This window comes from Nestor notabilis, unplaced genomic scaffold, assembly GCF_000696875.1.
Source record: "Nestor notabilis isolate BGI_N333 unplaced genomic scaffold, ASM69687v1 scaffold1620, whole genome shotgun sequence".
Taxonomy (NCBI): Eukaryota; Metazoa; Chordata; class Aves; order Psittaciformes; family Psittacidae; genus Nestor; species Nestor notabilis.
Window position 1 is genome coordinate 27,315 of NW_009909511.1, and position 14,406 is coordinate 41,720.

At 36.8% G+C, this 14,406-nt stretch overlaps 1 protein-coding gene across 1 annotated transcript in view; it reads left to right on the forward strand.

The window, feature by feature from the left end:
* Positions 1–666: 666 nt before the first annotated feature.
* TBC1D5 (TBC1 domain family, member 5) overlaps positions 667–14,406 on the forward strand; it is a gene marked incomplete at its 5' end in the record, with an annotated part of 80,294 nt that continues 66,554 nt past the window's right edge. Inside the window, 2 exons of the mRNA XM_010023598.1 lie at positions 667–809; positions 6,885–6,991. Coding sequence (XP_010021900.1) covers positions 667–809; positions 6,885–6,991 — 250 coding nt within the window. The remainder of the gene's footprint in view (positions 810–6,884; positions 6,992–14,406) is intronic.

The following is a 14,406-nucleotide window of genomic DNA, read 5'->3' on the forward strand; positions in this document are numbered from 1 at the left end:
TGCCAAGCTTCCAGACTCAAAAAAATACTGCATTTAATAAGAAAGATTTTCTTATTTTGCTAGGTATGAAAACAGCACAGATATGACCAGGAATGAACTGTATAGTCTACCAGCAGATTATCACTAAAACTGGTAAAGATTTAGATTAGGTTTAACCAAAGTAGCATCCATAGTGTATTTTACGTGGAGCTGCAAACACTGTCATCAATAACAGGGAGGAAGCCTCTTCAAAGTAAGTGTGACCCAGTCCATTTTAACTGCTGGTTGGCATCTGCCACTGAACAGCCTTTCACTTGACTGGGCTTTTCAGGGCTTCTCATAAACCACTAGCTTCCCCCTCCTGTTTTTGCTGTTCCAGGCTATTCTAACATAACATTTTTACTATCACATTAAATGCTCAAAAATATGGTAGATAGGACTGATATATTTCGTCCTTTATGGTTCATCCACGTAACAGGATTAGTCAGTTAAGCTTCTACAGTCTGTAAGGTATCAATAGATGTGGTAACATTTCCACGAATACAGTAAGTGGTTATTACAGATCTTTGCATTTGCAAAATTTTCTGGTAAAATGTTTCAGATTGTACCTTAGGGCATGTATCCTGACTTTACCATACTTGGCAAGACAGACAAATACAAATCACCTCTTTTCCTGTTTTTTTTCAGGCGATGGGTAAGGCTTCTGTTTGGACGTGAATTCCCACTTCAGGACCTTCTGGTTATCTGGGATGCTCTATTTGCTGACAGTATCACCCTGAATTTAGTTGACTACATTTTTGTAGCCATGTTGTTATATATTAGAGATGCCTGTAAGTATCAAAAATCTTTTGATCTTTTAAAAAAAAACGCAAACCTATTTTTTCAAAGAAAAAGAGGATTTAAGAAATGCTGCATTTCATTGTGAGTTTTTCAACATACTGAAAACCGTTCCAAATGCTAGGAGAGGAGCCGTTTATTATCAGATGCGGTCTGCTGTATTTATGAAACAAATTGTATCTCGGAGTTAAATGCAGGTTTGTTTTCTGAGTAGTTCTGTGTTTTTATATAGAGTTGCAGATTTTATGTGCGGTAAGCGATACAGGTATGTATAGAGCTCCACCTTCTGACCAAGCTGATGAATTGAGTGAAGCCTCCCTGTGACACTGGAAGTATTTGTATCCAGTTCTGCTGTGAGAAATGTGAAAATGCACAAGACAATGAGTCATAATTTTCGAAGATATATCTCGAAGTAAATGTAAATGCAGAGATAAGTAAGGATTACAGAATGTGTTTATTCTATACGAAAGTGGTATCTCTAAAAAGTTATCATTTAGTCTTATTTTAGTACGCCCGAAATATGTGCAAAGGTGAATTGTTACCGATGAGTGACAACCAGTAAATACATTAAGATGGGACAAACAAGAAACCACAAAAATGTGAAAAAGCTTATATAATTGTGAATGGGAGGAGGAAGATCTGCAGTGATCAAGACATTTATTGCTGTTGCACCGTATTTTTCAGAAAATTCTGTATACAACTTTGCTGCAACAAAGAGTACGTTTTGCAGCAAGATGCATGTCTGTCATTAAATATACGAATTCCGTAGCATGCTGCTCAGAGTTAAATATATACAATCTGTAAGCGTTAGGTTATAACAAGGTCACATATTTGACACAATTTTGTATTCTAGGACACATGAAGTTTTCAACATCTGTGGTTCCTGTTTTAAGACCCAATCTTGAAAATATAACGTGGATGTACTTTACACGTACTGTCGTTCCACTGCTTGCCTTCATGCTGTTTTTTAATTACTTTTAAATAAACATGCATCATATAGAGCTACCTTGCATCCCTCTCAAAGAAATGGACATTTAATTCAGTTTAGAGGTTTCAAAATTAATGCTGCTGTTTCAGGATGATCTGATTCCAGGTCATTATGTTCTACAATTGAAATGTGGCTTGTTTATGTGCAGTAAACTGAAAGAATTTTAAAGTTTTTGGAACATGTATGTAGTGCACATGCATGTAAAAATATTTCTTAGCATCAATATTTTATTTTGTGTCATCATTTTCCTTTCAGAAGAAAAACCAAACTTTAGAACGGTGTAAGCACCCTCTGTCTTTTTGGGAGGGAATGTTGTTCTGTATTTCTTTTCTTTTGCTTTGTGGTGCTCATGTAGAACTATCAGTATAAGGTAACTGAAAATGTGAGCTAAAAATGTGTTCTAGGCATCTGGGCATCTGTATGAAATCAGTCTCTTTTCTCTGAAATCCCCAGGCTTAGTAAATGGAGTAGTAAATAGCTTGAAAGTGGAGTACGTTTGCCCAAATGAGATGCAAAGACAACTCATCAGGATGGCTAATACTTATACTGTAACTGTAATATATATATTGCTTCTATAGTAAGTAACCTTTTGTTCTATCGTTGGACCTAGTTAGTTACTCTAAGCATGATAGAATGGTGAAACAAAATACCCTGTCGTAGGTACTGTAAAGTTGAATATATTTTCAAAGTCAAACTCAAGCTATAGCAACTCCCACAGTTCTTGCTTTGATACAAGAAAGCTTTTCTTATATATCTGAAACAGAGAAGTTCTCAGTTTTTCCTCATTTTTTTCATTGATGATAATATTTGAGCTTTAAATGGAGTTCAGAGTTCTGTGATAATATTTTTTAAAACATTTTCTAATAAATTAAGTTTCTAAAAGCTTCTCTTTATTTGGTGAAAGGAAATGTTAGCTCAAAACATGCAATGATGTTAAATAAACCGTCTGGAAATTTTCAGTTTAAAAACTTTGAAACAGTAGGAATAATAATAGAGCTCCTAACATACTATGTTCTAAAAATGTCAAATGTAAGCAAGGATAATAACACAGTACTGAAAGTATTTGGAACTTAAATTTAAATTATTCAGATTCCTTTATGCCAACATATTTGGGGATCAGGGAGAAGTTGCTGGTTTAGGAATTGATGGATTTTTTTCCATGTTCTATTACATGTTCTCAAGGACATGATTCTTAAAAAGTATTACTTCTGCTATATTTTCTTTTTTTATTTATTTAATTTTTTAAATCCTGTTACTCAGATTATATATTATTCAAAGAGAAGGGAGCATTTAGATGATTGATTATTGTTTATACATTTTAGAGATTACAGATATATAATCATGTATATAGCTATTCTGTAAACTGTTCTGATCAGTTTTACATCTGTATCCAAGCAGAGCTTTATTCATGGAGCGATAATCCTCACAAGCCAAGTGTGGGGTTGTATACCTAACTATCTGTGAGTTTTAATAAATTATCTTATGGGTTTCTTTGGAAAAATTCCTGTAAAACATCCTTTTTTTAATATTTCAAATCAGAAGCATGGATATGTTAGTTCTTCTTCACCGGTATGTATGTATATGCAGTTGCTGATGAAATCAGAATAGAGGAGAGGGTGCAGTATAAGAATAGATGTATTTTATATACTTCACTTTCCTTCAAGAAGGACAAAAATGAAAAAACCTGGAAGACCTGTAAAACTAATGTCACTATTACACCAGGAGCTAATTTTGACTGATCAGTGTTCAAATAAGTTTTTTTTTATAGTGTTCCCACTTGAAGAATAGCTATATTCACAATAGAAGTTGGATCCAGATGTGACTCTTACCAAGCTAATTAGTGAACGAAAAGTACAGGTACAGAAGCACCAAGCTTATTACAAGGCAGCTGGCCCCAGGGTAAGATGTATTTCACCACTGAATTTCACCACCATACAGCTACTGCTGAGAGTGGATAAATCTCTATTGCACAGAATCTCCTTCCAGAAACTTTTTTTCCTATGGTCGATTCTTACAAATCCTTTTAAATCAGATACACATGTTCAGAGAAGGGGTCTTCGTTTTGTTTTACTGCTCTTTTCTCTGTAATTTTTAAGAAAACTGCTACTCTGTTGGATATTGTACATTTTGTTCTGAAGATACAAGAATCATGGAATGGTTTGGGTTGGAAGTCCAGTCTAGTCCAATCCCATGCCATGGGCAATGACGTTTCACTAGATGGCTCAAAGCCCCATCCAACCTGACCTCGAACACTTTGAGGGATGAAACATCAACAGCTTCTCTGGGCAACCTCTTCCAGTGCCTGACCACCCTTACCTTAGAGAATTTTTCCTTATGTCCAATCCAGATCTTCCTGGTTTAGTTTAAAACCATTATCCATTGTCTTATCACAACAGGGTCTACTAAAATGTTTCTCCCCATCTTTCCTATAAGCACCCTTTAAGTGATGAAAGGCCACAATAAGGTCTCCCTGGACCTTTCTTTTCTCCCGGCTAAACAACCCCAACTCTCTCAGCCTGTCCTCACAGGAGAGGTGCTCCATCCCTCTGATCATTTTTGTGGCCTCTGGACTCACTCCAACAGGTCCACGTCCTTCTTATGCTGGAGGCGCCAGAGCTGAACACAATACTGGATGTGGGGTCTCACAAGAGCAGAGAAGAGGGGCAGAATCACCTCCCTGGACCTGCTGGCTATGCTCCTTTTCATGCAACCCGGGCTATTGTTGGCTTTCTGGGCTGCAGCACATACTGCCAGTTCATGGACAGCATACAGATCACTCTGAAACAAAGCGTGCCAAGAGGTGTTTCAGCAAAGAGATCCCTTTAACCCAAGGTTCCCCAGCAAATAGAGCACTGGCAGCAATGTTCTTTTCTGTAAAGATGTCTATGGGAAAAGGGGACAGCTGAATATGTGGGGAAAACCCTAAAGATAAAATAAATGTAGAAGTCAGCAGACCTTCCTTGTTAAAGAGTGAAGGTTTGTAACTTTCTTTGGATAGTAAAATTTCATTTCTAGATTTAACTTTTAGGGATTAGAGGGGGCAAAGGTCATTGCCCAACAGTTTGATTCCCCCCTCCTCCATTATTTAGTTGCTTCAGTATTATACATTTCAAAATGTTAATAATTAGGGTAAATGTCTTGTGGTTGAAAATACATTTCTTTTGTCAGAAGTCAAGTCTGCACCGCTAAAGTAAATTAGCTTTTTTAATATTTACTTTTCTCTATATCTGTGAGACAGTAAGGAACTCTTCCAGGAAAAATAAAAAAAAATATCATTTTAATCCATTTTACATTGCAGGATAAAACACTTATTGATCTGTTTGAAATAGAAACGCATTGGTCTTACTACCTATTATTTGTAAAAGTATTTAGAATTTACTATCAATTTTCAATATTTTTATTTACTTTGGTCAAAAGTCATCGTGGCCATAACTGCAGTACAGTATCTTAAATTTGATTTACGTATAAGAATTTGATTGGGTACGTACTGTGTGGTGCACAGTATTATACTCCTCTGAAAGAACTCTGACGGAGACCATTGTATTGTGTTCATTATGCCAGCTTTGTGACTTCAAGAAGAAAAAACACGTACCTGGATATGAACAAGAAAAACAAAGGGTAGGGAAAAGAACAGGCAGAACAGATAAAGAATGAGTAGGATAAGTGAGTGCTTTACAAATGAAAGCAGATGTATGAAATTACAAGCTGTCGGATCAGCAACGGAAATGAAGATGATAAAGTGGTTCCCTAAACAGATTATTATTATGCATTTTGCCCAGTCCTGCATCTTTTCCCCATAATCCTCTTGTTGAGGGAAAAAAAGGTACAGGAGGATATGAGGCTTATTCACATGAAAGAAAAAAAGTAAAACATTTAAATCTTTCTGTCCACAAAACAGTCCTTTATATCGCCTTTTATTGATTCAAAATAATTTTGTATTTGGAGTGATCCTTTCTGGTGGAGAGGCTTGATTAATTGAAAGTGTTTGCTACTACAGCTGAAGTTATCAGAATAGTAAAGGTTGTTCAAAATTTATTTACAATTGCTATTGTTGGAGGCTGCCTTTACGTTGCAGAGTGCAAGCTTCATTAGCAGGCATTGCTTTGACAGCTGTGGCAGATGGATTGCCTGGATTTAGATGGTGCAAAAGAAATGAAGTAGCTTACATAGACCTGCCTGAAAAGATTTCTTTAATAATTGCACTCATAATTAGATTGATTTGGGGAGGGGGGAGAAAAAAAAAAAAAAGAAGAAAAAAAGGAAGACAATGGCAAGCAAAGAACCACAGAGTATACTTACATAGATTCAGATAAAATCAAGTAGAACTACAGCTAAATTAAAGACTTTAGGAAAACATGCTGAAAATTTCCGAAATAAGAGGAAAACCTAATGCATGTAATGTAAGTTAATGGTATATTACATTTTTAAATATTTATGAAATTAAAATCTAGCCTTTTTCCTGAACATGTCATGCATAGTTTCTGACTTATAAGCAAGGAGTTGTTGACTTTATTTTACGTATATGTATATACATGTATGTGGGCATGTATACATATAGGTACATAAGAACAACATAAAAGGTAGTGTGACAAAGAACTGCCAGTGAAAGAAAGATATCATAAAAGCAGGACCAAAGGTAAAATTTATCTCAGATGAATGTCTGAAAAGTCAGTGTCCATTTCAGAGTGTAGGACTGGTTCTTCAGTCTCCACTGACTGTATTGCCCTGACCTCTGCTGACTCAGGCAAGCTTTGGGTGCACAGCTACAGAGATCTAAATTTAGGCATCTGTATCTAGAGTTAACGTGTCTATGACATAAAGTCAGTGGTAGATTTAGCGTTGTCCTATACTGGACAAAGGGTAGTCATGAAGCTTGATTATGCAATATCTTCTTTTACTTTGAACACTGCTTTGAGTTCTAAGAGACCTACTGTGGAAAAAGACAGCTGAATCTGAGCTGTAATGAATCAACTGTAAAAGGTACTGGTTTAGAATATCAGAATAAGATAGAAATATTTCACTAATATTTCACTTTTTTCCTTTTTTTCTTTTTTCCCCTCTCTCTTCATTTGCATTGTAGTGATTTCAAGTAATTATCAGACCTGTTTGGGACTTCTGATGCATTATCCACCTATTGGAGACGTTCACTCCCTTATCCTAAGAGCACTTTTTCTCCGAGATCCAAAGGTGAGATGCTCACTTTTTAAACACAGGGAATAAATCTCTGTAATAAAATGTTTTAAATACTGTGAAGTTAATAACAACCTGCAGTTTGGGGACTAAGTTGTATTTTCAAGTTTCTTCTTACCTGATGAAAAGATGAAGAGTTGGTAACCAAAAGTAGAAAGAAGTTCCGTTACTCTTTAAAGAATTCTATTCTATTACTTTGGTAAAGATATCCAGGAGCTCTCATAACTGCATATTTTTATGCTCTTTAGAATATCTTTGCTTGGTATTCTGCACAGAACATCAAGTATACTTTGAGGGAAACAGATTTTATATAGTAATCTTGTAAGATATATAGAAATTGTCATGCAATTTCATCTGTAAGACCTTTTTCATGGGATTTCTGCAGATTAATCACTGTTAATTCTTGAATCACTACCTCTGCCCACTATATAATAGTTAAGTGATGGTTTTCAATTAAAACTAAGAGACTGCTTTTACAGCCTGAAAAGATCCACATTAATAAAATGTATACATTCATAAATTTTATGTTACATATTACCAGCATACCGTTTCTGATATGCTCATCTATACTAAAAGAAAACAAACCTCTTTGTTTCAGAATGGCATGTGCATATGTGTGGTTATAATATACAGCAGATATCCACCATACAGTGGATAAGGTGTTTGAGATGAAGCTGTACACAGTTATCTTTGCAGTACTCAGATCTTTGGCAGGTAGCAAAATTTGTGCTGCTGGTTTTGAACTGTCTTTGTGCATGTCCCATTAGTAGGCTGCCAGTGTAAAGTCTGATTTCCCTCATCTTGATGCACGTCACCTTTGTAAGTGAAAAACTCATCAATTCTGCACTCTGACTGCCTTCTGCAAAATTTCATTCAGTACCAATGTTTACACTTTTATGGATTAAGAAAAAAATTGTCTCTTTGTTTCTGTATCAGTTTTCTGCAGAAATCTGCATCCTTACAGCTGCTCTCTTCATTCCTCTCAGGCACAAAGATTTCTTTCATGATGAGAAGTAAAATATATCATCTTTTCAGTATGTAAGAAAGTTTGTAATGTTAGATCTCAGGAATCTTTCTTAAGATTTCAGCAGCAGTCTGTGAAATCAGACTGCCCAGCGTTTGTTTATGTACTGTCTTAGCAAAACAAGATAGAAGTATTTTGCAGAGGGAGGAAAATTGTGCTAAGGTATCAAATTAGATCCAATATGTAATCTGTCATTTATTTAACGTATATGTTAAGAGATAGAATAATTACTAATTATTCAGCTGTCCTCCACAGCATCCTAGGCAGTATACAGCATACCCTACCAGCTAAAGGAGGCAAAAATGAACCACTGACTTCCCGCAAAAGAAGCTTGATTACTATTCTGCTCCTTGTGCTCATGTCTTCAACAGAATGAAATTGTCAGGCTCATTAAGGCTTCCATGTCCTATTAATTAGCACTCTTAGGTGTACCTTGAACACCTTTCGGAATATAGTGGATGTAGTCCCTACCATGGCTTTCAGGTAGTTCTCTCTTCACTCAGGTGGATAACTACTTAAAGCTCTTTCATACCAAGACATCTAGTTGTTTTGTAAATTTAAATATGATTAATTACAATTTTTCCTCATTTCTAAGCTGTACTTATCTGCTTGGAAAATACTTTAAAGGTTAGGAAGCTGGGGTTTCCAGAGGATGAAGAGCCCCATGGGACTTCCAGCCACCTCTTGTTTTATGTTGCATCTCTGGGTTGAGACTGCATAAACAGATCTGAATTTCTTACAGTATAAGGAAGTTAAACTGTTCTAAAGGGTCACTCTAAAAGAAAAAAATAGCTCCCGATCTGAGAAAGAAATGTATTTTCAATGCTATGACTTGAGTACCTGTTTCTTGTCTAGTTTCACTTACGTGTCTTTAAGCATATGTTGGTACAATATAAAGTATTGCTGAAATGGAAGTCTCACTATTCCATGAGACCTACACATAAAAGTTTTCCAAGTCTGTCAAAATTTTTTATTACATGGAATGAAAGGAATGAGTCTTTACTCAACAAGAAATCATGGGTGCTGTAGTGCTCTAAAATCAGTAGAAAGATTATGTACCAGCATACGTGGGAAAATCATGATACCTGGTTTTTTTGCTATCTGTGTAAACATAATCCAGTTTGCCTTTATTCCCTGAGGAGATAAAAGGAGATTGGAAGACAAGATAAGGAGATTTTAGTCAGTACTGTAACTTGTAAGTGATGATCAGCAAATTCAGTGCTTAATGATTTTTCTCGCCCTTTTAATGTTTTCCTGTACATTGCTCCATTACCAGCTTCTAGTTTCTAATGGGAAGTGACATTTGGTTCAATGCAGTTTAGATCTTATGACCCAGGGCTGAGTTGTTCTGTGTGGTATTTCTTCCAAGATTTCGCTTGGGGTTTAATATATGAATTTGGGGAACTCTTCTGTGGGAGACTGTTGGATGGTCCAGACCCTCCACCAGCTTTGTTGCCCTTTTCTGGACCCCCTCCTACACCTCTATGTCTTTCTTGTACTGAGGGGCCCAGAACTGAACACAGGATTCGAGATTCAGCCTCACCAGTGCCAAGCACAGGGGGATGGTCACTGCCCTGGCCCTGCTGCCACACTCCTGCTGATACAAGCCAGGATGCTGTTGGCTTCTTGGCTGCCTGGGCACAAACTGGCTCATGTTCAGAGACCATCAATCAGCACCCCCAGGTCTTTTCACACCGAGCAGCTTTCCAGCCACTCTGCACCAAGCATGGACCATTGCATGGGGTTGTTGTGGCCCAAATGCAGGACCCAGCACTTTCCCTCGCTGAGCCTCATACCACTGGCCACAGCCCAAGGACATGGACAAACAGGTATCTGCCTCTTGCAGGTTTGTTGATATATATTGTCTTTGGGATTCATTTTGCAGCTAGGTCAATGCTAAATAATCTCACTGAGGGGACACTGTGGGGTATTTGGACTAAGAAAGGTTAGTGGTGTGTACATAAAACTGAAAAGTTCTTGAGAAACAATCCTGTCACAAATAATGAAGTCATTAAGATGGACCTGATACAGCCTTTCAACCCGTAACTTCCGATTCTAGAGATAATCTGGGTTTGCATGTCTAATATCATCCATTATTTCTTCTGTTTTCTTGGTCTGACATAACAGATATCTTCTCCTAACTGATTTGTCTTGTAGACTATCAGGAGAGTTAAACTTTGCCTTGATGAACCTGTCACATTCTGTTTGCTTCTTTTCACTGCAGTCATCATCAGGAGAGCAACCTAAATGTCAAATGAAAGCTATACTTAAAATATGGTGGGTTTATTTTTTTTTTAAGATGGACAATTTAGTGACCTTTTGTGGAATCAAACCTTAGCAGAAGCCTTAGCTTTATCCAGTAATAACAGTAATATGAGAAATAATTAGTGCTTGCCATTAATCTCATGCATGAAGCAGCTCTTTTCACTTTGTGAACCCCAGCTGGCAGTTGGGATGAGAGGATGTTTTAGATACCATGTCTCTGATATACTCCAGCATCACAGAAGAGAAATACATATCTCTGTAATAGCAGAAAACAAATTAATGCACCTGTCCCTGAAGGGGGGCCTGGGAGATACTAATTTTACAGGCATGAGAATGGATCAATGCAGAATAATTGAATATCAGCCTTTTCTGCATTTGGCTAGCTCCAGTTCTTAGGATAATGTAGAATGAAAAGCTCAAATCAGTGTTGTTGTCTTTGCATAGGGTGATAAAGCTAACCAGCTTAGCAGAGTATTTGTTTCACATTTCTAATCTTTGAACAGATAATTACCTCAATTATTTATATAAAAGTAACTTCTATGCATTTACAGTCCTTCGTAGAGCTTCCAATGGAAGAACAGGCTACTGAAAGTATGTATATGTGAAATGAGAAAATAAGGGAAGGTTTTTTTGTGTGTATCCAAAAGTGTTTACTGAAGGTGTGTCTCTGCGTATTTAATACCTCACGAGTGGCCAATTTTCTTAACTTTTTTTTCGTTTTCAAAACCATTGAGCACTGTTAATTTTCAAAGCAAAGGCTGCAGAATTAAGAAGTAGAGATATGGAGATAGGGCAGTGGAAAAAGATAAAGTGATTAAAAAACATAGTTCTAACTAGAGTCGTTCAAATAAAAAAAACTTAAAAAACCCAATTAGAAACAAAAGTCATAGAAAATGTGAACATATTGTGTTCCTTAAATAACCAGATGTTCTTTCCTTCCTGAAGGCAGCCAGGGCTAGGAATAAAAGGTTTAAAACTATTGTTTTAAGTTAACTGTGAATTTTGCAAATCTGTTTTCACCCTTTAGCAAATAAAATTCTAATACAGCAACATAAGCAAAGTAATTTTCATCTTTGGGTGTTCTTATTTGTATGTTGTTCTGTGTCGAAGTGTTAACCTTATCACAGTGACTTATTAGAAAACTAAAGCACTACATAGAACATTACAGTTTCACATTGCATACTAAGAACCTGACAAGCATCCTTTGTCTGAAAGCTTACTGTATTTATTCCCAACATCTTTGTAAAATAAGTTTGCTTTCAGATACTTTAATGTCATGAGTTGCCCTATTCATTGAGCAAGCTATTTAGGAGACAGCTTTTATCATAAGCCATTGATTCAAAAAAAGAAAAAAAAGTGGTTGTGCTTGGTTGATGGAAATTAATTTGTTAGTTATCCTAATAATATTCTAGCTACTGCTGCCGATATTTTTTCAATGTTGTATTTTAAGCTATTTGCTGACATTGAAAGTGGCCGTATAATAATACTAAATTCTAACTAAATCCTTGATGAAGCCTACATGACATTTCACAGAAGTTGTATTAGTTTGTCATGAATGAAATTACAGGCACTGCCAGAAAACTTAAGCAATAATATCTGGTCATGATTACTCATATAACGATTAGTTGGAGAAATCTGCATTCCAGCTTTTAACACTTTTCACAATCTGAGCAATGAGTGACAGGGGGAAAACGCATTACTGAAATTTTGAACCGAACTCTTTGTACGTTTATTTTCAGCTGAATTTTCTTCTTAAGTAGCTGCCACCATCTCAGAGTTTTCTCCAAGCTAGTTTCATGTGCCTGAAAGGCTGTTGAGTTTCACTTTCTTCTTCTTCAGATAAATTCTTTTCTATACACTCATTAACTGAGGTGCCGCTGCAGAGCTGCAACTGTCCTTTGAAAGCTGCCGTTATGTCAGGATTGTTTGTTTTGCTGTTTGTGGCAGGAGAAAAGCAGGTTTGGGGTTGTTTTGTTTGTTTGTTAGCATTGTGTGTGCAATCTGGCATTAATTACCTCTCTTTAATGACCAGATTGCAGCCAATCAGAAGTTGGGATCTGGCACTGTTTGGGCATTAGGAGCTCATTAATTTGTACCTACACACAGAGGTACTGCTGGGGTGCGGAGCCCATTTTGTTAGAGGGGTACCAAAAAGGGGGAGGGGGGCTCTGAACAAATGTTTGCTTTTCTCCGAGGATTTTTTGATCATGAAAAAAGGGACTGATAATTCAGGAGATTTGCAATAATACATTAGGGGTTTTAGCTGTACGAAAAGTATCTGGAAGTTGGGATAATGAATATCCCCATGCAGTACGAGCTGGTGGTCTGAGTGAGGTCACATACTCTTTAATGGAGAGTTGCCTTGACAAGGGATATGACTGGTAAAGGAGACAAGGTTTTCCAGGAAAGCTAAGAAGTACATGTTTCTTCATCTGGGAGGGAAGGAATTAGGAGAAACAGAAAAAATAAGTGTATTTACTTTCAGTGATACAACTTCTGTTTGCCTCAATTTCTGAAAGTTTAAGATCTTGGATCCTTAATGCAACGTAGATTTTTATGAAGAAATACATGTCAGGATCTTCAAATCAGCCTCTGGTTTTATAACCGCATTCAATTCCTTGCAACAAACCCGAGCATTTTAAAGGTCTAACTTCCCTGTTTGCAAATACAGTGAACACCTCGCTTTGAATACATCAATGTTTTTTCTCCGTAACTGCATGCTAAGCTTTTAAGTGTGGGCCTATGCAACTAAGAACTGAACATATTTTACATGAAAAAGCCATGATATTAACTTGTTCTTTGTTTATAATCATATTCCTAAAATCAGTAACTTTTGCTTTCCAAGAAGATAGGCGATCCTTTGTTTTAACAATTCTAGTTTTAAATACTCAGTTATTGTGTTTCATTAATAGAAAAAGGTATGACAGGCAGCTACGAGTTTAATGATAAAGTACTTGGAATAAGCATGTTGCCATAGTATCACATAAAAATAGTAAGTGTACCATGAATTAAAAATCCTCTTCATTTTTGTACATTTGTTTCAAAACCTTCATTCCCAGTGCACCTATGCACTTTAAACTGTAAAAAGGCTGGTGGTCAATACTCACAGTACAGTAACTTTCTCATCTCAAAGTTCATTGCAGTCTCCCCTATGTTAACCATTTAATTGACACACCATAAGATAGTCATCTTCTTCAAAGTATCCTGTACATCACAAATAATATTTTCAGGAAAAAAATCTTGGAAAGTAGTTCATTACTCATCTAGTCAAAACTTTTCAAATGAGAAATCTTTCTAAGTCTTTTTCATTCCTTGGTATCATATGTAACACAGTAGTCATCACTTGAAGGAGAACGCTGATCTCTTAGATTGCCAACAACAATGCAGTTTCCAGTATTGCCCTCTCTTTAGTGTTGTATACACAGGACAGCTATTTGGGTAATAACCCACAAATATTGATTCAATCGAAGTTAAGCAGCCATTACATTTAAATAAGTAGGAAAATGGTGGGAACTAATCCAGAATAAAGCAAAGCTTCCTGAACAGTGATACGTCTCATAGTTAAAACAAAGCTGAGCCAATGGTAAGATGGTGCAGAAATAAGGACTTGTCCCAGGTCTGTGTAGGGCTGGGTGGGATGCTGCTGCAGTCTGCTCCTGGCAGTGAGAGAGGAGCCTAGCAAGGATGGCAGGCTGACTCCATTGTTCTCATTGCTGGTCGTGGGTGACCCAGCAGGAGAGCTGCTGGCCTTGAGAGTGGTGAGGAGCTGGTGGTGTGGCTGGTGATTTCTGAGCGAGTGGAGTAGTGCAGAATCTGTCAGAGGAGATGGCTAAAGGCGAGTTAGGAATAACAGTTTGACTTCCGACTAATATTAAAACCAGTATGTAAAAGTGTTGTATAGAACAGCAAGTAACTTGAATTATTCAATAAATAATCAAGGCAACTACTTGCTGATCAGCCATTGGTGGGGGGGGAAAGTGTTTCCATTTTTTAATCTTATCTGAAGTTTTCATAATTATACTCTTTATCAACATGTCTTCTCTATTAATCAGAAGGCATGAGATGTGACAACATCATGGACAGGCCAGAGCGACAAATGGGGAAGATTTGGAATTAGGGAAAG